The sequence below is a fragment of the Pelobates fuscus genome, chromosome 2 (genome assembly GCF_036172605.1).
Source record: "Pelobates fuscus isolate aPelFus1 chromosome 2, aPelFus1.pri, whole genome shotgun sequence".
NCBI lineage: Eukaryota > Metazoa > Chordata > Amphibia > Anura > Pelobatidae > Pelobates > Pelobates fuscus.
In genome coordinates this window covers 288400181-288426772 of record NC_086318.1, presented here as the reverse complement: position 1 = coordinate 288426772, position 26592 = coordinate 288400181, and the positions used below count along the sequence as shown (strand labels likewise).

The 26592-nt window shown below is 42.4% G+C and overlaps 1 protein-coding gene across 1 annotated transcript in view; it reads left to right on the top strand.

The window, feature by feature from the left end:
• Positions 1 to 26592, top strand: part of NOX3 (NADPH oxidase 3) — a 62752-nt gene that overhangs the window by 26098 nt on the left and 10062 nt on the right. Inside the window, exons 5-10 of the mRNA XM_063441250.1 lie at positions 1685 to 1830; positions 10260 to 10441; positions 12313 to 12442; positions 14042 to 14134; positions 15567 to 15820; positions 16162 to 16324. Coding sequence (XP_063297320.1) covers positions 1685 to 1830; positions 10260 to 10441; positions 12313 to 12442; positions 14042 to 14134; positions 15567 to 15820; positions 16162 to 16324 — 968 coding nt within the window. The remainder of the gene's footprint in view (positions 1 to 1684; positions 1831 to 10259; positions 10442 to 12312; positions 12443 to 14041; positions 14135 to 15566; positions 15821 to 16161; positions 16325 to 26592) is intronic.

The window sequence follows — 26592 nt, the reverse complement described above, 5'->3', positions numbered from 1 at the left end:
GCTATGTTTATAAATGGGTTAATCCAGCCTCTAGTGGCTGTCTTATGTTTGCTTATCACGTTTTGCTAACTTCAATGCTTGTTATGTCAACACACTTTCCTCAATAAAAAAAGAGATTGGGGGAAAAAAATTATAATAAGTTTACCACCAAATAAAAGTGTCATGTGAACATAAAATAAATTGCAATATAGGATACCATACCGAAGTGAAGATACAGTATATACACAGTATGTAATCAGCATTGAACAGCTACAATCAACAGGTGTGTTGTAACACCCAAAAGGTAGCAAACTGGTCCTCAAAAGGAGCAAACTGCATTCAAGGAAAATCAATCCATATAGTGGACATATCGAATCCATAATTTAGCATACAATTGCCTGTACTTGAACAAGGTACGTAAAAAAAAAAAAGTATACTGTAGAAATACAATTATTAAGTATACAACTTTAATATGAATTAATAAACCCAATCCCGACGGATGCAAATACGCAAATCCGTTAACTAGGAGATGTTCACACTGTATCGAGTTGTTCAAGTCTGAAATTACAATACATGAAAATGTATATATACTGTTAATCCAAACAGCACATCAAACATACTAAAACAAAAAAATATAAGAAATCAAAATACATGGCAGAGCATAGCTGAAGTATCAGTCCCAGGAAGAAACCTTATCTTTAAGGCAAAAAACAATGTAACACATTACGTTCATTGGGGCCACAGTGTCCAACGTGAATATCCAGAATGCCTCACATTGCAGTCGTGATCCCTGTCATCACCCATGCTGGATTTGGGGACATGTTCAATGGCAATAAATTTAAGAGTAGACAGCTTATGCCCCTTTTCAAAGAAATGTCTTGCAACAGGAGGTGCCTCTATTAGGTACATTGCTGCAGATCTAATGGAAGCTCTGAAACTTAACTTTTGTCAGATTCTGATTTCTCCTTCTGAAAGTCAATCAATGGCAAGCAGGTAAGGCATTAATTGTCTGTGATTGGCTCATGTATTGATGACATTTTCTGAAAGATTGGTTTGCACTTCTGGACTGCCTCACTTGCCTACACTGGCCTCCAACACTATAGCATGGGACTGGGTATTCCTGGGCACTATTTAATATTACTCAATCCATCCGATTGCCTTAACTGTTTTTTTGGAAATACACACTTTTTAAAACATAATTGATTACATTTATTTTTTGTATTTTTTTTAGAGTGACATGTTTGGTTAGTAGAGGTTAATCATTTTGCAATCCTTATTGGAACAATATGTCATGTAGGGCACAGGAGATTATTCATCTCCTAGGTCAGGTGTAGACAACCTTTCAGTAGCACTGTGACAAATGAACATTTTGAAGTCCCTTCGGGTGCCAAACCTATTTTATAAGGTAACCTTTGTTGGAGAATTCTGCATTTGTTATGTGTGGTTGTGGTGGCTGGTTTGTGAGGCTGTGAGTATATGTGGACTGTTCATGGTGGTGTGTATGTTTGTGTACCAAGTGTATGGGATGTATGTGAGTATATATGGTGGTATTGTGTGTGTGTGTGTGTGTGAAGGAGTGTGTGGCTGTATGTGGGGGCTGGTTGTTGTATTGTGTGTATCATTATGAGCTACCAGTGGTGTTTTATTATTTTTATTAAAAAGAATTGTGAAATTAATGTTATTAACACATTTTTCATTCCTTCAGCAATCCATATTGTTGCACATTTGACTAATATAGAGCGTTATCACATGGGTCAATCAAAAGAAGCTGAAGAGTTATGTAAGATGCTCTCTTACATTGGAAACAACTCAGATGAGAGTTATTTAAATCCAGTTAGAGACTACAACACAGTAAGTTGTTTTTTTTAAGTTTTGACATGTTGTATTATGCTTATGATAATGGTAATTTATTCTTCACTTTATTATGCGTTTTCATGTTACAAGAGAAAAAAAAGAAAAATACAACTTAGTCTTATAATGTTATCTATTTCATTAACAAACAAAAAAAAATCAGTCACAGAGAGTCCGTCAGGACCAAGCCAGTAGAATGCAATCCCAGAATGTGTTGTATCATACCCGCTTCTACTCCGCATCTCCAACATATAGAGCTAAGTGTCGTTAATACGAGAGAGGGGAACTAGGTACCATCTCATTAGAACCTTGGAATAAGCCTCCCGATGTCATACACTTTTGAAGGATTGTTTGGTGTGTAGAATAGCCACTAGCCATTGCACCAAGGAGAAAGTTTTGCCCAGATCTTTTTCCCAGGACAACATATAAGACAATTTTTCCCTGTCCCCATGCTCGGAAAATAGAATTATAGCACAAAGACAATGGTCTCACATGGTTCATGGGTTTCAAGCAGTAATTGGCCACCGGCATGAGTGATTTAGTGTCTATGTGTGTTATTCATTTGGTTTGAATTATATTTTAGATTTTTAGGTAAGTAAATATTTCCCTGGGGTCCAGCTTGAATTCAGTTGCTAATAGAGGAAATGGCTTAATGCCGTGGGTGGCGCACATATAGTTTATCGTGCTGATGCCTTTCTCTCCCAATGCATGCATTGGGAGATCTAGAGAGAGAGTGCCATCAATGCTTGTTTGGGTGCCAATGCAAGCGAGTAATGCTGTGGGGTTAATAAGTGTGCAGATCCATCTTTTCCAAGATGATGGCAGAAACATGGTTGATGGGAGTGCCCTAGTTGATGATGACAGTGTGGGTATTGTGCAGGACCAAAGTAAGTGAGATATGAAGTGCATCCCTGCACAGGTATGCTCAAGCAGTAACTATTTGTTTGTTGTTGTATTTAATAGGCATAGGCCTTGGGATACTATTGTTGCTTTGTAGTAGCTGCACACATCTGGGATGCCTAGGCCACCTTTGAGTCTAGGCAGCCACAGTAGGCGATAAGCAATTTGTGGTAGTTTCCTTTTCCAGATGTAAACATTTATCATTTTTTGGAAAAAAAAAATTGTGATGTTTTTTGATATTGAGATGGGTAGTGTTCTGAAGAGGTAAAGAATGTGAGGCAGTCATCATTTTGACGGTATTTATATGACCCAGCCACAACACCTACAAATCCCTCTACTTGTCCAACATTGAGCTGATTTTGTGGATTAAGGGGCAGTGATTTTCTGATGTCAGTAGCTGAGTCGTTTTAGTGAGTTTTATCCCGAGATAGAAAATGGATGTCTTTTGCCATTCAAAATGTTGTTTGTTTTGCAGTTATGATTGGGTCGTTGAGGGTAGTCCTATTGATAAGGCCTGGGTGTTATTTTTATAATATGAGATTTTTCCATATGTCTGTAATAGGTTGATAGAACCTATAGGGGATATAATTTTCTGAATCAGTTAAAAATAGTAAAATGTCATCAGCAAACAGTGCTAACTTCTGTTCCCCAGCTGGGGTAATAATTTGCCTGCCTTATTACCGAAAGAGTAGTATAATTGCTTGAGGGACCTCATGCATCGTTCAGTATCGCGTAATGCTAAGGAGTGTAATTGGGTGTTAATCTGAGATAGTTTCATTGTTAGCTTTTTTGATGGTTGTAATTTATTTTTAGCGTCCAGATCTGACAATTTCCTGAGAAGTTGTGATTTGGTTTCACATGCCTTACGTTTGGATCTTGATACTGACTGGATCAGGAGTCCACTTATTACTGCTTTGGGGGCAGACCACTGTAAGCCTTTAGGTGATTCCGGGGAGTCATTTTCTTTAAAAAAGTTATTTATGGCCATACCTAGTGTTTTGAGGCAGTTAGTGTTTTCTAATAGGGTTTCATTTAGTCTTCATTTACCTCTTGCCCTAGTCGGGTAGGGTGTTTGAAGCGTGACTATCAGAGGTGCATGATCAGACTAGGTCCTGAGACCTATTAAGACATCGGATAGATGGGCAATTGTATGCTTATCAATTAGACACATGTCAATATGGGAGTAGGTTTTTTGGACATTTGAGAAATATGAATAGTCCCTGGCAGAAGGATACAGACTTTGCCAGGTGTCGTATAGTTTGTGTGTTTGCAGTAGTTTTGCTAAGTGGCAACTAAGGGTTATGGAAGTGAATTGGGGTTTCTTATTGTGTAGTCTTTGAGTGTCTAATGATGGATCTAAGGTGCAGTTGAAGTCGCCGCAAATGAAAGTGTGAGCTTTTTTGAGCTGTGTCATCTTTTTAAAAGCTTTGCTCAAGAAAGTCTGTTGGGAGTCGTTGGGAGCATACAAGGACACCACTGTGACCTGCAAACCATTAAGGGAACCATTCAGGATTAGAAGTCTACCCTGGGTCTTTATATTCAGTGTCTACCTGGAATGCCCAATCTCCATTAAACAGGATAGACACTTGTTTTGTTTTGTTTGGGGAAAGGGCATGGGATACTTGGGGTATTTTGGTGGGTTACAAAATTTTGGTGGGTTACATTTACATAAATGCATTTCCTGAAGATAAATTATAGCAGCATTAGATGTATGCATGTCTTGTAGGACTAACCACCATTTATGTGTGCTGTTCGTTCCCTTAACATTAAGGGAGAAGATTTTTAGTTCAGAAGCCATAGTTTAACAGAGATAGTCCAGCGGGGTTGACATTTGCATATTTAAATTGTCTAATATGAATACCCAATCATGCAGCCTGAAGGGAGCTTGCACCAAAACTGATTCCCTGACTTATTCAAAATAGTTGTGGAATTTTACCTGTGAAATTGGGCAGTGAGAAATTGAGCATCCTTTACCTGCAGCTAATTTTTTTCTTTTTTATATTTTATTTATATATAGCTATAACCTCATGTGTGTATAAGATGCCCTAGTACTGTTGGTAATTCGTGCCCAACATATTCTATGGACATGGGCACAGTTTGAATATGTCTGCAAAGATAGTAGTGTCAGGACACAACATTTTAACATTCGATAGGCGTACTAAACTTGCTGTGTTACATAGCCTCATATCCTCCCAGGACCATCTATTACATATGCGTAGTGGGTGGTGGGATTAAGCTCTAATAATCTTGGTGACAATAACTATGTAGACAGCTAATTCCGTTGGTCGGAGTGTCCTGTGTATGACAGTTGTAACATTAACCAGTATGACCAAACATAAATGTTGCCACTCTATATGTTAACATATATTCTCATATGCTTGCTAATTTGCATTGTTTATCACATAATCAGTGGTATATCTCACTCAGAGGCCAGTGGCATATTACCAATCCTGAAAGGATCGAATCCTCATTGTGGGGCAGTTATTTAGCCTTCCCAGGGGAGTTCATCATCTGCTATTCTCCTTGTATCCTTTTGGGTGAGGATCTGTGCTGGTCTCGATATTCCACTTGTCTCAGCAGGCCCCACTCTGTCAGCAGTTTGGTTCCATCTTCTGGCTCCAGGACTACGTGAGATCGGTTGTTTCTCCATATTAGGATCTTTGTGGGGTAGCCCCACCTGTAGCGTATATTGTGTTTTTTTTAGAGTTTTAGTAACATTATTGAACTAATTTCCTCTAGCCATTTTCGTGGCTGACAAGTCTGCAAATATGGAGATTTGCTGGTAGGGCTCCTGCAATGCTTGAAGTTTTCTAGCAGCCATTAGAAGTATATCTTTAGATTTGAAGTAGTGGAATCAGATGAATATATCCTTCGGTGTGTCGGCCGTGAAGTATGGTGGTCGGGGCAGGCGGTGGACCCGGTCTATCATCCAGGCGGATTCCTCCAGACCTGGTGCTTTCATGTTGCATATTGTTGTAATGTACTTAGACAGCTCTTCGTTGGATACCTTGTTGCTGATCCCACGGAATCTTACATTGTTCCGCCTAGCCTTGTCCTCCATATCAGCTAGTTTGTGTTTTAGAAGCTTATGCTCTTCAGCCAAGCTTTGGATTTTTTACACTGCTTCGTTATGTACCGAGCACAATTCTTTAAATAGATGTGTTACTTCACAAGGGTTTTAAGCAACCCACACTGCTGTATTTATCTCAATTTTGTAAGCAAGTATCCCGCCATCCCTTCTGACAATGGATATTATCTTCTATTCCTTAAAAAAACAACAACAATCTTTTCACCTGTCAATGGAGAGATAATGTTTCTGTTTCTCTTCCACCAATGAAATGCCTTTCTGGACTAAAAAAAACATTTAAATATGGAAAATCACATTAAAACAACCCTAGACATGTTGACACAAGTTACAGGTGAATTTCAATGTGTTATCCATTAGTTATTTATAGAGATGTGACCAATTTGCCCTCTAATACATGTATTTCTAGGAAGACTTTCAATTTTCTCAAATAAATATTACCATAAAAATACCCACTTTGTGCTTCCAGGCATGCTGGAAAAAAATTCAAATTAAATAAAAAAGTGTTTACTAATCTGAAATGTGCAAGGTTTCAGATCGGAAATACTATTGCTATTACAACTTTATTGAACATACAAATTAGTAGGATATAAGTATATAGGAGTGACAACTTATAAGAGATGACAATAAAAGCTAATACAACCTTGATATGAGAACAGAAATAGTAGCCAGGAATATCTAATGAGAAAACAGACTGAACATGGTGTGAGAAAGTAAGATCAAGCTCATCTTCCCTAAATGGGGGCATCAGGAATAAATATTTTTCAAGATGAGTTGTTTCTTCTTAAACTTCAAAGGAAGCAGAAAGACAAAAATAGTGCAGATTGCAGGTATATAGAAATATTTATTAAAATTGCAATCACAAGATAAACGGTCAAATAGGCATACAGTATCTCACAAACGTAAGTACACCCCTTACATTTTTGTAAATATTTTATTATATCTTTTCATGTGACAACACTGACGAAATGACACTCTGCTACAATGTAAAGTAGTAAGTGTACAGCCTGTATAACAGTGTAAATTTGCTGTCCCCTGAAAATAAGTCAACACACAGCCATTATTGTCTAAACCGTTGGCAACAAAAGTGAGTACACCCCTAAGTGGAAATGTCCAAATTGGGCCCAAAGTGTCAATAGTTTGTGTGGCCACCATTATTTTCCAGAACTGCCTTAACCGTAATGGGCATGGAGGTCACCAGAGCTTCACAGGTTGCCACTGGAGTTCTCTTCCACTCCTCCAATGACAACATCACGGAGCTGGTGGATGTTAGAGACTTTGCACTCCTCCACCTTCCATTTGAGGCTGCCCCACAGATGCTCAATAGGGTTTAGGTCTGGAGGCATGCTTGGCTAGTCCATCACCTTTAACTTCAGCTTCTTTACCAAGGCAGTGGTAGTCTTAGAGGTGTGTTTGGGGTCGTTATCATGTTGGAATACGGCCCTGCAGCCCAGTCTCCGAAGGGAGGGGATCGTGCTCTGCTTCAGTATGTCACAGTACATGTTGGCATTCATGGTTCCCTCAATGAACTGTAGCTCCCCAGTGCCGGCAGCACTCATGCAGGTCCAGACCATGACACTCCCACCACCATGCTTGACTGTAGGCAAGACACACTTGTCTTTGTACTCCTCACCTGGTTGGGGCCACACACGCTTGACACCATCTGAACCAAATACGTTTATCGTGGACTCATCGGACCATAGACATGGTTCCAGTAATCCATGTCCTTAGTCTTCCTTTCTTCAGCAAACTGTTTGCGGGCTTTCTTGTGCATCATCTTTAGAATAGGCTTCCTTCTGTGATGACAGCCATACAGACCAATCTGATGCAGTGTGCGGCGTATTTTCTGAGCAATGACAGGCCGACCCCTATCCCTTCAACCTCTGCAGCAATGCTGGCAGCACTCATACATTTATTTCCGAAAGACAACCTCTGGTTATGACGCTGAGCACGTGCACTCAACTTCTTTGGTCAACCATGGCGAGGCCTGTTCTCATTGGAACCTGTCCTGTGAAACCACTGTATGGTCTTGCCCATCGTGCTGCAGCTTAATTTCAGGGTCTTGGCAATCTTCTTATAGCCTAGGCTATCTTTATGTAGAGCAACATTTCTTTTTTCCAGATCCTCAGAGAGTTCTTTGCCATGAGGTGCCATGTTCGATTTCCAGTGACCAGTATGAGAGAGTGTGAGAGCGATAATACCAAATTTACACACCTGCTCCCCATTCACACCTGAGACCTTGTAACACTAACAAGTCACATGACACTGGAGAGGGAAAACCTGGATCTGAGCACCCAACATTTCAAGAAAGGACTCAGATCCCACGAATGCAGCCAAAATGCCACCAGGGTATAATTTAGACCGTTCGCAGACGAGGTGCCTGCCCAAAATAGTTCCATGAAATCAGGCTGTGTGGTCGGTCTCTTTCGGGAGTACAAAATACAACAATATATACAAATAAACTTACGCTTACGCTCAATCAGTGTATCTTGTTCGGGAGTATGCTCCCACCGAACGCCATTCAGTTCACATGAATCCAACCGAACGTAACTGGAGGTGAAAATTCCAGCGGTGTTCGAGCCGTCCAGTGTCCAATTTTAGTTCCATGCACTCTACGACCAAACACCACTGTCTGTGTTCGCGGCTAAAGATGGCTGCCGCCACGTATTCAACATACAAACGGCGGCCACACAGCCGACCGCTTAGAGCATTGGTGTTATTGCAGTTACAGAGGTGTTAGCAGAGGTTAATGGGGTCAACAAGCGGCACACTCCGCATATGGGTGGTCTGTCATTCGGTGATTTATTCGTTATTCGAACAGGGCAATGTTAATATAATAGGTGAATGCAATTTCCAGAACAAACAGGCGAAGGGGACAAAGAGCAGTATAATCCCGGTACAGGATGATCTGTCACAAGATCAATCTCCAGAATCAATAATACCATAAAAGAAAAGAACAACCAAAACAAGGAACTTGTAAAACAAACAAAAAGTCCCAAATGCAAAGCATATGGACTTTTTTAGAGATATCTTTTCCCTCTTCCTTGTCCTTCATTTAAATATGGAAAGTTGATAATGGAATGCCGTCCACCTGTGTCTTGTGCACACCGTGTGTGTACTGGCCTCCGAATATATTTTTATAATGTTATCATATCCCCTCTGAGGTGCCGTTTTTCCAAACTAAAGAGATTAAGATTTTTTTTTAACCTTTCTTCATAACTAAAATGCTCCATTCCTTTTATCAAATTTGTAGCCCATCTCTGCACTTTTTCTAGTGCCATAATATCCTTCTTTAGAACAGGTGGCAAAAATTGCACAGCATATTCAAGGTGTGGTCTTACCAGTGATTGATAAAGAGGCAAAATTATATTTTCATCCTGAGAATGTATTCCCCTATTTATACATGACAAAACCTTGCTGGCCTTATCAACTCCCGATTGACATTGCATATTGCTGCCTAATTTGTTGCCTATAACAATTCCCATATCCTTCTCGTCTGTTGATACTCTTGTGAGTTTTCCTATTGATATTGCGTGTCCATTTCGGCGTTATTTTATCACACCATGTTCAGTCAGTCTGTTTTCTTATTAGATATTCCTGGCTACTATTTCTGTTCTCATATCAAGGTTATATTAGCTTTTATTATTATCACTCGGGAGGTGTCACTCCTATATACTTAAATCATAGGAAACATGACATAACAAAAGGGGTTAGATTTTGGGATAAATTGGTTAAATTAGGATAATGTTATCCCTATTTTTCCTTTATGTTAAGCAATGCCCCAAAAAAGATTTATGTGCTGCAACAAATTAGATGTACACTGGAGTTGAGAGACTTTAAGCATCGTGGTTGCTAACTACATATATTTCAGACAATATATCTGAATAATTTAGTTTACATTTCCAAGTACAAAAGTGCTTCTATGCCATATCTTGCTAATTTGCCTATGCTAGTTTACCTGACTGGCGATGCTTGGTTAGTGGGACCTAGCAATACAAATCTTAGCATGATGCAGTCATCAATGAGCACTTTCAATTTTGAATTGGGGAAATAAGACATTGTTCCATAGTAATCTAGACTGAAAGAAAGACTCAAGACCATGAAGTCCAAAAAAACATATTTCTTATAATGTTGATCCTGAACAAGAAAAAAAAATCAATTATACCACCAAAAAAAGGCGGGAAAAAAAATCCTTTTTGACTTCATACTAGTAATCAGATTTCTCCTTGGATCAATTAAAAAAAAAAAAAACCAAGCCTTTACAAAAATATCTACAGATATGTATGTTAATATTTGTAATCTATACCGGTTAGAGAGAAGTACTTCACAGAGGAAATCCTGGCTAGCTGTATGTTTCCTAGCTCATATAGTTTCTTAATATTGGAAAATATATTAATATTTCTCCTACATTATCATGTTTAGTAACTGTATTTTCTTTCTGCAGAACACGACTAAAGAAGTTTTTACTACATTAGCTGGAATCACGGGTTTTGTTATTACACTGGCTCTTATCTTAATCATAACTTCCTCTACAGAGAGCATAAGAAGATCATATTATGAAGTATTCTGGTATATGCATAACCTATCCATTATATTCTTTATTGGCCTTGTCATACATGGTGCAGGGTAAGTAAAACGTAAAAAAGGACACATACTATTCTCATACTGTTTCTTATTGAACTTCTGCTATTTTTGGCTTCTTATAAGAATATTTATGAAAACACACAAAGAGTGTATTGGAATTTCAGTGAATGTCTGATATCGTCATAAAGTATACATGAGACAAACTAGAGACTATACTCATACAGTATATGAATTATTACATGTTTTTTTTTGCATAACAATTATAACTTTTGAATTTCCTGAATAAATATACGGTAATATTTATGAAAACAAACTAAAAATGTGTGTTTTGGAATTTCTAATATAATCATGAAGAGATACACCTGAGATAAACTAGAGACTACTCTCATAATTAGACAGTTTAATAGTAATACCGGCTAAAAAGGTTCAAGTCCATCAAGATCAGTCTTTAATATATAATATATATTGTATTACTCCTGTTGATCTAAAAGAAGGGAAAAAAAACAAATGATAACAACCTCTTTGGATGGAAAATTCCACATCTTTAAATAACTATTTCCTCATGTTAATTATCATTTTTGCAAAATTAGGCTTACGATTAAACTAGAAAAAGGCTTTGCCACTACATATTGCAGTTTCTCATCAGCTATTATAAGTAATGCCTAACTAGAGTAGGCAGATGGGCAAGATCTACTATAGAAGATCAGGCAGCCTTGTAACTTTAGATGTGGTATAATAAGCAAGTTAAAACTGAGCAAAATGTGTATGTGTGTGTATCTGACATTTCTGCTATGTGGAGTGGAGAATACTACTAAATACATTTACCTAGGTCCCTGATAAAAACAAAAGTGGAGGAGCAGATAGACATCACACCCCACTTGCATTCTTATAAGTAATATCTGCCTGGATCATTTGAGTCTTCCACTGTCGATTTATTTTATCTATATAGACTTATGAGCTCAGAAAAGCATTAGATTTGAGAAAGGGAGTTTCTCCTGAAAGCTTGTCATTGCAAAATTCTGTTGGTCCAATAACAGACACTAATTTAATCTGTTATTTTACATCTGCATCACTGAACTAATGCTGCTACAACGTATACTATATATATATATAGATCTTGAGAAAAACCCTAAGGGGTTGAAACGTCGATTGAACATATACCTTTTGTGATGTAATTTTGGAATAAAATTTGGAAACTACACAATTTCTTAATGTAAAGACATGTGAGTGCACACTTTTAGCAATTTTATGAGAACAAGCACAAATGAGCAATGAAATATGCATACCGAGAAAGTTAGAGTCACGAGACTCAAAATATTTGACAATGAATCAATATAGGAATCTGAAATCTTACTGAAGAAAAGAGTGAGTTATGAAGGCGTATGATTATGTTTAAATTCTAAAGCGAGGCATGGGAAATAAAACTCCTTGGTTTAGAGTTTAGACATGAACATTTACTTGTAAGAGTTTCAATTCGTTTGCTTGCTTGCCTCCTTTTGCCTAAATTGATGCTTTCTTCTTTTGTCAGAACCAGTTGCATACTGTTCTCCATGTGCAATTTTTGTTAGATTATCCTACGAATCAATCTTGCCCTGAGTTACCATTCCAGTATCTGTGCTGTGTCCTTACCTGACTAGTTTACTATTCCTGAATCTCTGCTGCCTGTAATTATCTGGTGGACTGGCATATAAGCTGGTCACATAAACATGAATGCCCTAATTTAAAACAGCGGGTGTTGGTGAAATAATGATCATAGTGACCAGGAAACCTTAATCCTAAATCTTTTTGCAGTAAGTGCTACACATGTGACTTAACAACAAATCATCTCTAATAAAAATATATCTAGTTTAGTAACTTATGTCACTAAATGCATATTATAAGTGTTTTTATTTCTCTTACCTTTGGTTCTCAAGACAGGTAGTCCGGGGTCAGACACAGCAAAGTATGTCACTACACAATATTTCCTACTGTAAAGATCACTATAATAAATGGGGAGAACTTGCACAATGCCCATTACCCGAATTTTCAGGCAACAAACCAGTGGTAAGAGTAAAATGTCTTTACTTCGTTAATGTCATAGAAAGTAAGCTTTATTTATATTCTAATTAGAGTATAAATAATACTGTGTATTTTACAGTTTATTGTTCAATTTATTGTTAACTGTTTATGCAAGCATAGGTGTTGCTGTCACATTCTATGTTTCTATGTTTCTATTAGTCAGCAAAAAGTCCGGTTTGATTGATGGACATCATAACTGGGAGAGTGTCCTGCCATGTGACCTGGAGGGGAAGGGCTCTAGACCAGGGATAGGCAAAATTTAGCACTGTTGTGGACTACATCTCTCATACTGGTCTTACACTCATAACGCTGGTAAAGCATCAAGGAAGTTGTAGTCCACAACATCTGGAGTGCCAAAAGGCCTACCCCCGCTCTAAATAGACAAAATAACTATCTCTGTTTGGGATAAAATTAAGACTTTTATGAATTCACAAGAACGAAGTTGGGGTTTTTCTATAGAGAAATTGTCTTGCTTAAACTTTGTAATTCTAGGGCTTTCTATATTTAAATCTAAAACCTGTTTTGTTTTTGAGTTATGTATAGACGGTGTATTATTTATTGTGTGCATGTGTCTTATGTTTGCTTATCAGCTATTTTAGTTTTATTAAAATATTATTTGCTGAAGACCTGACTTGTAGAGATGTTGTGAAGGTAGGCTTTCCTTGAAGGTAAAATTTGTATATTGTGGTGCCAGGTATTAATTGTTTAGATACAGAAAAGTATATATTTAGTATACAAGGGTTGGGTTGATGTAAATCTTAAGGGATAACCAAAGTACTGGTTGGTGTATGTGTGAAGTTTATATTAAAATACAATATACTAAAACTATCAAAAAGCGTACTCTATGTCACTCAAGTTACAGTATCCTTATTGAAATAAAATATAGGGTGATCTCACATATTAGAGATTTGAGAATTTAATTTGGTATAACCTTATGCTCTGGTGGGTGAGCTTGTTTTTGCATGGCCCTTTTCACCTCTTTTATTTCTGTCAAGAAATGTATGACCAAAGTGGGCGAATTAAACCACAGCTGACTTAAAAAATTTAAATTTTCGTTAAGTCAGTTATGCTTCAGTTTGGCTAATTTGGCCTTGACTTTTAAATTCAGTTTGAACTCCTGACAATTCTCATTAACCCTGTAAGGCTTGTTACTAAATGCTATGTTGGAATAAATGTATCTTACAGTTTATCATCGGAGTTGTGCTGCTCTGTCAGATAGCACTAGTGGTTGCATTTAGAGCTTTAAACTCAGCTCAAAACATTTAGATGTGAATACGGGGCACAGAAACCAGTAAGTTTGCATATAGCATGTTCACATTCTGCACAGTGGTATTCTGATAGTTAACCAGATCATCTCACAAACGCCTAAGCTCTAATTCATATTACTGGTAGAACATACTGCCGGCAGATTTTTTTTTTCTGTCTTTTTCATTAATTGATACGAATTTAGGAATATTACAGTATCTTTGCGCAGGCTTTGAAAGCATTATGCACTTTTTTGTGTTTCATAGCATGTCTATAAGTACATCTATTGCTGATGTTAGAGACAAAATGCACAATTTTATTTTGTTTTATTTTTTTCAGACTTGGAAATGGGTGGTTTGTCCTTTTGTACTGTATACATGTGAAATGATAATTCGTTTTTGGAGATCAAAGCAAAAAGTTGTCATAACAAAGGTAGCTATGTATTTTTTTTTATATAATACAATTTATATTAAAACACGCATGAATTATTTTAGCATACTCAGCCTGTGGCAACATGACAGACAAGTCATCAACCAAATAGACAATTTAGGAAATTTTGACAATTTATAAAGTGAATGGTGTTCCAACAATATTATTAATTAATATATATGAGGCTTGGTTTGTGGTCGGACTCTTGCCAGATAAAATATGGGCTCTAATAGCTTAAAGAGAGAATTAAATTATGGTCAAGGTTATTACAAAGTAAACATTTCAGCAAGAAGAATCTATTGTCTGTTAGGAAGAAGAAAGAAGTAATGATTGTAGCAACGATTGTCAGGGAGCGATGGACCAGTGGACCTTAACGCTTGGATTGGGACACAGCATTAAGTGCCCCCGGTCTAGAGCAGGAACATCATGATCATCAGGCAAATGCTTTAGGATATTTTTTAATTTTAGCTATACTGCATTCCCGAGGCCAAGGGAGATATCCCCAACCCTGACAGAGAAGAGTCTAAAGTTTTTTTTCTAGAAAATATGTATTGTTAGGCATTATATTAAGGTTGAAGTGTAGAAAACCAAGTTATTTTTAAGTGAACAATGCATATCTCACAACATTTGAAACTGACAAATTGAGATACTCTAATTTCAGGCATAACATTTGATGAAACGTTTAAGAACATATGTTTCATTGTTTCAGAAAGAGAAGGAAAACATCACGTTTTAAAAGTTGGTCATCCCATTTTCCTAATAGACTCCATGGAAGTTATATATCATTTTGCCTGTTGAATACTTAATGGTTTTATGTATGATCCCTAAGCAAGGCTGGGATTTTATTAAAAGTTGTGCCCCCTTCTTTGTTTTTGAGACCAATTATTTTAGGACTGTAATTTTGGGGGAATACAGGGGCAGAGCTATTCTGTGAACTTTTAGGTGACTTACTAATATTAATTTTTGCAACTAAAATGTATTTCAGAATAGGATCAATGTATTGCATATTATTGCTGTGAATTTCTGGTAAAAATTCATACACTCCAACAATATGGGGCACCTAGAATTATTTTATTCCTAAAGCGCCAACAGATTCCGTAGCACTCTACAATCATAACCACTGCAGTCCACTGTATGATGACTGGGTTCCACAGTAATGGGTTGAACTGTTAAGCAAATGTTTGTCATCTAACCTTGGTACCTGCCATCCTCTGAGTCTCCTGAAATAGCTGGAAACATGCTTCCAGTGTCTGCAGAAACACTCTGCTAAATGTTGCACATAGAGTCATCTGGCAACCTGACCACTTCAAATCACAGAAGTGGTTATGGTGCTTGGAGTAACCCTTTAAAGATAACTAAAAATACATTTATTTATTTGATTTCTGTCTCCGTTATGTAAGCAAATAATGACATCAGATTTTGTTTTTTGTTGTAGGTGGTTAGACATTCTTCTGGGGTTTTAGAGATTCAAATGAAAAAACATGGCTTTAAAATGGAGCCAGGTCAATATATTTTCCTTCAATGCTCTACTGTATCACGATTAGAGTGGCATCCCTTTACACTCACTTCAGCTCCAGAAGAGACATATTTTAGCATACATGTGAGAGCAGTTGGCGACTGGACAGAGGGACTCTTGAAAGCTTGTGGATCAGACAAACAAATACTCCTTGAGCCATGGCAAATTCCAAGGTTTGAGATTTTACAATAATCCATTTGACCTATCTTTATTTCTCCATTTTAGAGCTGATATCCTTTCCTGTATAATATCTATTAATCTACTATAAGAACCAATACCTATTTTGCAAAATATACTTTAATGTAAAATACTAATTTTGTAAACTAAGGGTTTTCCTTGTTAACACTAATAAAAGGTTATTACCAGAAAAACGAATTGCCTGTCTCCATTTCAGATGAATTATAGATATATTATCAGCCTTGCAAATTTAATTGACATGTAAATATTCTATTTTTATGTATTTATTTTATTTATTATTTTTTGGATTATAACATTATGCATGTTGTCAATCTAGACTGGCTGTAGATGGACCATATGGATCAGCAACCATGAGCGTATTTCACTATCAAGTTAGTGTATGCATTGCAGCTGGGATCGGAGTCACACCATTTGCTGCAGTACTAAAGTCAATTTGGTTCAAGCACTGTAATCCAAATATTCATATGACTTTGGAAAAGGTATGCAGAAATGGTTTGTATAGAACCCTCTTTTGACCTAAATTACATGATATTTTCTGTACCTTCCTGAGCAATAGGTAGATCTGTGCTGTGCATAAGAACAATGGTAAAGTCAGTATTTCGAAATGTTCTGGTTCAACTATGTCAAATGTTCACTTGTTACATGTGTTAACCATTTTTTTCCATTTAATGTTCAACTTTGTTTTAAAATTAAAGGGACACTACACTGTCCTTTCAGTTTAACCTCAAAATTGTAATTATTGCAGTTATTGAGAAACTGCAATAATTACATTGCAGAGGTAATTCCACCTCTAGTGGCAATCTTCCAGACCGCCACTAGAGACACTTTTAGGTTGTTAGGCAACTTTTGATTGCTTAAATGATGCTGAACGTCTTCACGCTATACCTGAGGACATACAGCATCTTCTAAAACTCGATAAATAAGCATTGATTCAATGCTTTCCGATGGGGTTGTTCTAATGCAATCTAGATGCTCGCGGTACATGCACATTAGGTTCCCGACATCAGTTGACATTGGGTGGAGGAGGAGCAAGACGGAGCCTGACCCAGAACGGAGGAACACCTGCACTGGATTTAGGTAAGATAATTAAGGGATTCTGTGTTGCGGGTGGGTGTGGGGGAGGCTGTCAGGGTTTCTTTGCTGTTTTAAACAGCAACCCTTTCTGTTTCAGTGATTGAGTTTTCAGCTGCAATTACTATGAGCTCCTTCTGCTTGTTGTCACGGTTACTCACCTGTGAGTAGTAATCAACCCTGCTGCTAATCAGTTCTGCCTATTTAAGCAGCTAAGCCCAGAACCTCCTTGCCCTTGCGTGGTTTCCTGTTTCCCAGAAGTCTCCTTGTTCCTGTGTTTCCTGTTTGTTCCTGGTTCCTGACTCCGGCCTTGTTCCTGACTCCGCTGCTCTCCGTGCTCCTGATCCCTGGCTTGTCTGACTACCCGCTCTGGTGACTGACCCCTGCTTGATTCCTGGACTTTGCTTTTGTTATTTTTTTGTTATTTATCAATAAAGGTGTGTTTGCTTCTAGTTCCGTCTCTGTTTGGTTCCTGGTCCCTGACATTACGCAAGGGCCATGAATACAGATGGTACAGGCAAGACACCTATACCTAACCTATTTACCCGGTGGGACCAGCAGAACCACCATTTGGACCAGTATGCCCATCTGGATCCAGTACCCGGCCATCCTGCGATTGCGGCCGCCTCTGCCTCACTTCCTGTTCTAGCACCGGTTGTAGCCTCCAAACCTGTAGCGGCTAGAGAAATGACTGGGTCTGTCCCGCTCCCTCAGTATTTTGGGGGCAACCCAGCTCAGTGCAGAGAATTTATAAATCAGGTTAAAGGATACCTTGAAATCCTACCCCAGGCATTTCCTACAGACAGTGACAAAGTTCACTTCATGATTTCTTTGCTGTCTGAAAAGGCCCTAGCTTGGGCAAAACCTCTCTGGGAGGTAGAGAAGCCTATTATTTACAATTACCCTGAATTTGTTGCATCCTTCAAAAGGGTTTTTGATATTCCAGCTCGCTCCACCCCTACTGCCGAACTACTCATGTCTAATGCTCGGGGCACAAAAACTATTGTCGAGTATGCCAGTGAATTCCGTACCATGGCAGCAGAAGGTGGCTGGAACAACGAGACTTTCGTGGCTGCCTTTGCACAGGGTCTCTCCGATGTGTTTAAAAATGATATTGCAGCCAGAGAATTACCTAAAGATCTCGAGGAACTGATATCATTTGTCACCCTCATTGACATCAGACTCCGAGAGAGATCCTCATCCAGGGAGCGCCTGCGGAGGCCTCTTGTAGATTTGGCACCGAGCTTTTCTTGCCCACCCGAACCTCCCTCACCTCCCATGCCTCCTGGTCCTGAGTCCTCTGTCTGTGTGGAGCCAAGGCGGTTAGGCTTCTCACGCCTCTCGGTCGAGGAGAGAGCCTTTAGGAGGAGGGAGGGTCTGTGCATATACTGCGGACACCACGGTCACGTGTTAAAGTTTTGCCCGATTCGTCCGGCAAAGGGCCCGCACCCAAGATACTGTCAGGGGCAGATCTTGGGTGGTCTTTCTGCAGACCCAGATATATGTGTGCGCAAACCCTTGGTGCCTATTATCCTCTCCTGGCCTGATTCATCCATTAAAACCCGGGCATTTCTTGATTCTGGGGCCGCAGGCTTGTTTATAGATTGTGCATTTGCATCAAAGCACTCTATACCCTTACAGTCTCGCAACTTTCCACTAGCCTTCAAAGCCATCGATGGCAGACCAATACAGCCAACCCACGTGACCCAAGAAACCGTGCCCATATCTCTGGCTGTAGGGGCTCTACATCATGAGACGATCCAATTCCAGGTCATTTCCTCTCCATATTACCAGGTTGTTTTGGGATACCCTTGGTTACAGAAGCATAACCCCACAATTGATTGGCGCAAAGCTGAGATATTATCATGGTCCCAGCAATGCACATTTTCCTGTCTCCAGAAACCGGTCAAAGTTTTGGGCGCATGTTCTGCCTCTTCCTTACCTGCTGAGTACCAAGAATTCCAAGATGTATTCGACAAAGGTCAAGCCAGCGTTCTGCCACGCAAAACCGTCCGTATGACTGTGGTATCGAACTCCAACCTGGTGCCAATCCTCCCCGTGGCCGGATTTACCCACTGTCTGTAGCAGAGAATCGAGCCATGGAGGAGTATGTTACCGATGCACTGTCTAAAGGTTTTATTCGGAAGTCATCTTCTCCTGCCGGGGCCGGCTTTTTCTTTGAAAAAAAAAGATGGCGAGTTGAGACCCTGTATCGACTATAGGGGTCTCAATCGCATTACTATTAAGAATGCCTACCCCATTCCATTAATCACTGAGTTATTTGACCACCTCAAGGGAGCAACGGTCTTCACCAAACTTGATCTGAGAGGGGCATATCATCTCGTCCGGATAAAAGAGGACCACGAATGGAAAACCGCATTTAACACCAGGAGCGGCCATTACGAATACCTAGTAATGCCCTTTGGTCTTTGCAACGCTCCAGCGGTTTTCCAAGAATTTATAAATGACGTCCTGCGAGATATGCTGCAGCAATGTGTGGTGGTTTATCTTGATGATATTCTTATCCATTCCACATCTCTCGAGAACCATCACGCAGACGTTTCTCGTGTTCTACAGAGACTTAGAGAAAATAATCTGTTCTGCAAATTGGAAAAATGTGAGTTTAACTGCAAACAGGTCACATTCTTGGGATATGTTATCTCAGATGCTGGATTCTCTATGGATCCTGATAAACTTTCGGCTGTACTAAAATGGCCTCGACCTACGGGTCTTCGCTCTATACAACGTTTTCTGGGCTTCGCCAATTATTATCGGAAGTTCATACGCAACTTTTCTTCCTTGGTTAAACCTCTCACGGACATGACCAGGAGAGATGCTGATCCACAGCATTGGTCACAAGAAGCCATTACTGCATTTGAGTCTCTCAAAGTCGCCTTTGCTGCTTCTCCTATACTGGCACACCCTAACCCTGCCTTACCATTCATTCTTGAAGTCAATGCGTCTGAGACAGGAGTAGGCGCCCTCCTGTCTCAACGTCCTGACCCTGAGAGCTCCAGGCATCTGTGCGGGTATTTCTCGAGGAAATTGAACCCGGCGGAATGCAATTACCAGATTGGTGATAGAGAACTTCTAGCCATAATTTTGGCTCTCAAAGAATGGAGGCACCTTCTTGAGGGTACTTCAGTGCCAATCCTCATCCTCACAGACCACAAGAATCTTACATATCTTTCCGAAGCTAAGCGGCTTTCCCCCCGGCAAGCTAGATGGGCTCTCTTCCTGTCAAGATTCAATTATGTGGTTTCTTACTTGCCCGGTACTAAAAACATTTGGGCTGATGCCTTGTCTCGACAGTTCTCCCCTCCATCTAGAGAGGAGATAACCCCTACTCCTGTGATTCCTCCGGACCATATACTGGCAACCATCCGTACTAACCTCACCTCACCCCTAGGCGAGGAGATTCTGGCTGCACAAAGTAATGCTCCTCCAGAGAAACCTAATGGCTGTTGTTTTGTACCTATTAACCTCCGTACGAAACTATTGAGTACATACCACGACCCCAAAGCAGCTGGACATCCAGGCAAAAAACAGTTAATATGGTCCGTCTCCCGGCAATTTTGGTGGCCTAGTCTCCGTTCGGATGTCACCGCTTTTGTAGCTGCCTGTCCTGTGTGCGCTCAAAATAAAACCCCACGACGCCCTCCAGTGGGTCTCCTGCAAACCATACCTAATGGTGAACGACCCTGGACCCACTTGTCCATGGATTTTATCGTAGATCTTCCGGTCTCCCGTGGCAATACAGTCGTTCTCATGGTTGTTGACCGATTCTCGAAGATGTCGCATTGCATTCCCTTGAAAAAACTACCAACTTCCCAGGAACTTGCAACAATTTTTGCTCGGGAGGTCTTTCGTTTGCATGGGTTACCCAAAGTGATAGTCTCAGATAGGGGTAGCCAGTTCGTGTCCAGATTTTGGAGAGCTTTTTGTACACAAATGGGAATTCAGCTTTCCTTCTCCTCGGCCTACCACCCGCAATCCAATGGTGCAGCGGAACGAGCTAACCAAACACTGGAACAGTTTCTGCGTTGCTACATTTCTGACCACCAGAACAACTGGTCTGATCTGCTACCCTGGGCGGAGTTTGCCCACAATAGTGCGATTAATGCCTCCTCCCGGCTATCCCCATTCTTGGCAAACTATGGGTTTCAACTGTCCATGTTGCCTGATACGTTCTTGCCACAGGGGATACCGGCATTGGAGGAACATCTCAGGGAACTCCGTTCCACTTGGGTGCAGGTTCAGAATTCTTTGCAACGCGCAATGCAGAACTACAAACTCCGGGCCGACCGCAGACGCCTTCCTGCACCTACCTATCAGGTCGGAGAGAGGGTCTGGCTGTCTTCCCGTAACCTACGCCTCTGTGTTCCCTCACAAAAACTGGCACCCCGATACGTTGGGCCATTTCGTATACTTCGAAGGGTTAACCCTGTAGCTTACGCACTTGACCTTCCTGCTAACATGCGCATCTTAAATGTTTTCCATGTTTCCCTCTTGAAACCATTGGTTTGTGTTACGGTTGCCTCCAGGCTGGCTGGAAGTTGGACCGTAGAAAAGGATGCTCCTAGCGCTCACCACAGGATCATCAGCACCGCAGCCACCATAAGCACTGCAGACTCCACGAACCACCGCTGCTGGGCTGGTATCTCGCCGTCTGCTCTGTGCCCTGGACCTACGACCAGGCTCCAGGTTCCAATAGGCGAACCTCTTCCTTCTGTAGAGCGAAGCAGGATCAGGAACAAGAGCTCTTACAAGAGCTCAGTAGCTAAGGGAGTATGAAGAGCATAGCAATCCCTGTAGTAATTATAGCTGTCCCCTACAAACATGAGTCAAGGCTGCAAGTTAGAGGGTCAGAATAGGTCTCTGGTGCTGGAACACCCAGCCTGGCTTTTATTGAGGTACATGCAAACAGGACACTCCCAGGGGGAGGCATAAAATCACCAATCACACATCTGGTGCAACCCTCACATCCCCTCCCCTCAGATAAACAGTTAAACCAATTATTACATACAATAAAAATACAGTTTTCACACACACACTGTAACTTTAAAACCATACATTCAATTTCCATAAAAGTTACATATTCAGACTCAGCATACATCAAACATAAACACTTCCAAAAATCAGGCAAATCCCTCCAGTAAATAAAAAGTTACACAGAAGTCCTTTTATGACCGACCGCAAGCACATTTCCTTGCCCAAAACTGTTCCATGGATTTGGGCTGTGCGGTCGGTCAATTTCTGGCATAAAAACGGCTAAGTCCCATTCGAAGTGTGGCCGGTATTCGAAGTGTCGAAGTGGAGTTGATGTTAAGGGTTGGCGGTGTTCGAAGTTAAAATGGCCGCCGCCACGTGGTCCTTTGTCCGATGCCGGCCACTTCGACGACTTCGACAACTTCGGCACTTCGACAGCTTCGACAGCTTCGACTGTGTCCGAAGTGTCATATACAAAAGTACCAATCCTTCCCCAAAGTATTTAAAGAGCTAGGGACAGTATAATACAATCCACCTGCCCAAAAGTAGTTCTTAAAGGGTCAGTACATTATGGTAGCAGTCCATAAGCCCCAATTCAGTCCCATAAAGGGCAATATCTCCCAGGGGTCATAGTCATAAGGAAGGAGGCTGTCAACTAGGCTTCTCCACAATGCAGGGAAGCAGGGCAATTTTTCATTTAAAGGGCCAGTTACAAATAGCGATTTGTAACAGTTTGTAATCGCTACACCACCTCAGTGCCACGTCCACGTCCTGTTCTGATTGACAATCATGAGGAAAATGAAATACACAGCATCATTGACTCACGGGTCTTCAGAGGACAGATCCAATACTTGGTGCACTGGAAAGGATACGGTCCAGAGGAACGCTCCTGGGTTCCAGCCTCTGATGTCCATGCACCATCCCTCCTTCGTTCCTATCACGCCCGCTTCCCCATGAAGCCCGGACCCACCAGCAGAGATGGGGGGAGTCGTTGAGGGGGAGTTACTGTCAGGGTTTCTTTGCTGTTTTAAACAGCAACCCTTTCTGTTTCAGTGATTGAGTTTTCAGCTGCAATTACTATGAGCTCCTTCTGCTTGTTGCCACGGTTACTCACCTGTGAGTAGTAATCAACCCTGCTGCTAATCAGTTCTGCCTATTTAAGCAGCTAAGCCCAGAACCTCCTTGCCCTTGCGTGGTTTCTTGTTTCCCAGAAGTCTCCTTGTTCCTGTGTTTCCTGTTTGTTCCTGGTTCCTGACTCCGGCCTTGTTCCTGACTCCGCTGCTCTCCGTGCTCCTGATCCCTGGCTTGTCTGACTACCCGCTCTGGTGACTGACCCCTGCTTGATTCCTGGACTTTGCTTTTGTTATTTATTTGTTATTTATCAATAAAGGTGTGTTTGCATCTAGTTCCGTCTCTGTCTGGTTCCTGGTCCCTGACAGAGGCCGAGCGAGGGGGCACTATAGGGTACTATAGTGCTAGGAATACAATTTTGTATTCCTAGCTCATAGTTTCCCTTAAAGATTTAGTGAATGACATCACAATCCAGTTCTTTCTCAGTACTCAAATTCCAAGTGAAGAGAAAATTATTTTATTTCTCTTTCTCTATTTCTATATGTAAACTGCCAGATGCAAAGGACAGAGCTTTTTGGAATGTCTGACAGGGAGAATTATAAAAACATCCAGGATTGAATGGCGGCGTAAACCGGGAGCTCCCCAAAGGCTCAGCACAAATCCTCGCCCGACAAGCGATAACGACCGCATAAATGGGAAGAAACCATCGGACATCGCAGGCCAGTCAGCCCTCCAGCACCCCGAAGGGGGCACAACACTCAGCCATGAGGCAATTTCTCGTGCCGCCGGCCGAGCCGCCAGCCCAGGCCTCAAATGACTCCGAGGCCTCAGGCCTCTCCCGCCCGACCTCACCACATGTCGAGCACCCAGGGGGAAACAGCACCCATCACCCCCAGCCTGAATGGATCGAGATGATCCGAAACCTACCCACTAAAGCCGACCTGAAAGAGGCCAACGCCGCCCTACACAAGTCCCTCTCAGAGGAACTGCGCACCATGCGGGAAGACATTCAGGGCACCCAACAGAAGGTGGCCCAATTGGAAGCCGACTGCGACCACATGGCAGCGGCGCAATCCGCAACCACCTGCAAACTCCAACAGCAGGGGGTCCAACTACGGCAAATGGCGCAGCACATTGAAGACCTTGATAACCGTGGGCGGCGGCAAAACATACGGATCAGAGGTATGCCAGAGGACTTAGACCAAACCACCCCTATCAGGGACACGTTGTCAGAGCTCTTTAACAACCTCCTCGGCCGACCGCCAACCACCCACATAGAATTTATTAGGGCACATCGGGCCCTCAGGCCGAGAGGACCCCCTGACGCCCCTCCTAGAGACATCATTTGCTGCCTTGCCCACTTCCAGACAAAGGAAGACATCCTACACAAAGCCAGAGACACCAAACAAGTGATCTCCAATGGGGTAGAGGTACAACTGTTCCCCGACCTATAACCAGCGACACTTGCCTACAGGAGAGCGATGCGCCCTCTCACACGGGCACTGCAGACCAACAAGGTCCGTTACAGATGGAACTTCCCTACGGGCCTACAAGCAACCACACAGAACGGTCCTTTCACTGTGAGAAGCGAAGAGGACATGGAAGACCTCCTGAGGGAGCTACACCTCACGCCGGTCCATATGACCTGGCCAGACCCTCTGAACTTTTACTCCTTTCCACAGGGGCCGAACCCCCCAGCCCCAAGCCAACAGCAACGAGTGAGGAGGCCCCGACAGCAAGCTACGAGACCGTCTGGCGCACCACACTAACGGCCCGAAGTGGATATTACCCGAGACTGGACATTGTGAAAGACTTGGCCTAACCCTGCACGGCCCTCCTGAACACCCCCGACCACATGCCTTCCCGAGACACTGCCTGAACTGTTTACCACACGGAACCAGCACAGCAATGTGGAACTGTTACCGCAAGCGACCCCCCTGACGGGCCGAGCCACCACACCAGCGGAACCACCGAGAACTGAGATGGACTAACGCTGGTGGACTAATACTAACACTGCCAGACCTGGCATACAGAACTGCTGTGAGCCCTGGCTACTACTAATACTGCCAGACCGGGCATACAGAACTGCTGAGAGCACATGCTCGCAAGTACCCCAGGGCCGTTAAGGAGGGGGGAGGAGGGGGGGAGGGGGGGGACCTGACTCCCTGGCTGGGGCCTGTCGCCGCCACCCACCCGGCCAGTAACGACCCTCGGCGAGCTGACCGGGAGGGGTGGTGCCGGCGGGCCACACCTGGGGAGAGGGTTCCGGGGTGGCCCGGAGATACTGGAACTCGGGGTAGCCAGATCGCAGACTTGACAAACATTGATGGAGTGACGACAGGGACCCACGGGGCCAACGCACACAGAGGGGCGACGACACCGGGGGTGACCTCAAGCCCACTCACTAAGCACACCCCGGAGCCAAGACGAAGCGGACAGACCACTGACAGACAGGGAGCGCACAACACACACTACCCGCTGAAATAGAGACCAAATGGACGGGGGGGATTGAACGGGAGGGGGAGGCGAGGGAGGGATCCGGGTCATGACATAGAGTAATAGGCCTCTACAGGCAAGCTTCACGATGTCCACAGCTAGTTGGCCAAAACTTTATCGTTTTGATAGACTCGTTGTCTAATGTATGCAATGTTAATGTTAATGTTTTAATGATGTTCTCGATGATATGGCTAAATTTCGTTGACTTTACTCCCACACAGGCCACGAGGCCACACAACCTCGGGCGAGGATTACGACACCAGCCACATACGAGACGCGCATTGGAGCCACAGGGGATCGACACGGGTCTGTGACGGCAGTAGGTGACCAAGGAGAGATCCGACGGTTACGGACCGGACTCAGACGTGCCCGCTAGGTGAGCCCTGACCTCCTTTCACTACCCCACGGGACGAGGCGTCAATCCAAGGTGGGCTGCCCACACGGGTCTCAAGTGGAACCGTGCGCCGCAGCTCCCCGACGCCTACACCCAGACGCCACCGTAAGGTGACGAGACCTATACACCCCCCTACCCCTGACACCTCCCCCTACACCACGCCCCTATACCCCCTCCCTCACCCCGCACCCCCCCCCCACTACTGACGGAGAGACCCCACTAGGCAAAACATGGCACTGACCCCCGCCCCCCTCACTATCATGACTGTCAACGCCAGGGGACTCAACCAGCCCGAAAAACGGACTGGAGCCCTGAGGGACTTCCATGCCCGCAGGGCCTCAGTGGTCATGATCCAGGAGACACACTTCAGGAAAGGTGACAGACCGAAACTGACGGACCACCACTACCCGCACGGATACTTTAGCGACTTCCAAGGAGGCAAATCTAGAGGGACTGCCATCCTCATTAACAAACGAGTGCCGTTCCAGGAGGGGGGGTGCCTCACCGACGACGAAGGTAGATACCTTTTCCTCAAGGGCAAGATAGCCGAGCAGACTTACACATTTGCAACCATCTACGCCCCTAACAGACGTCAGTGCCGCTTCCTACTCCAGACTCTACGCAAACTCCACACGTTCGCTGAGGGGACACTGGTACTAGGGGGGGACTTTAACATCACACTGGACCCAACCTGGGACTGCTCCTCCGGCACGTCCCATACCCCAC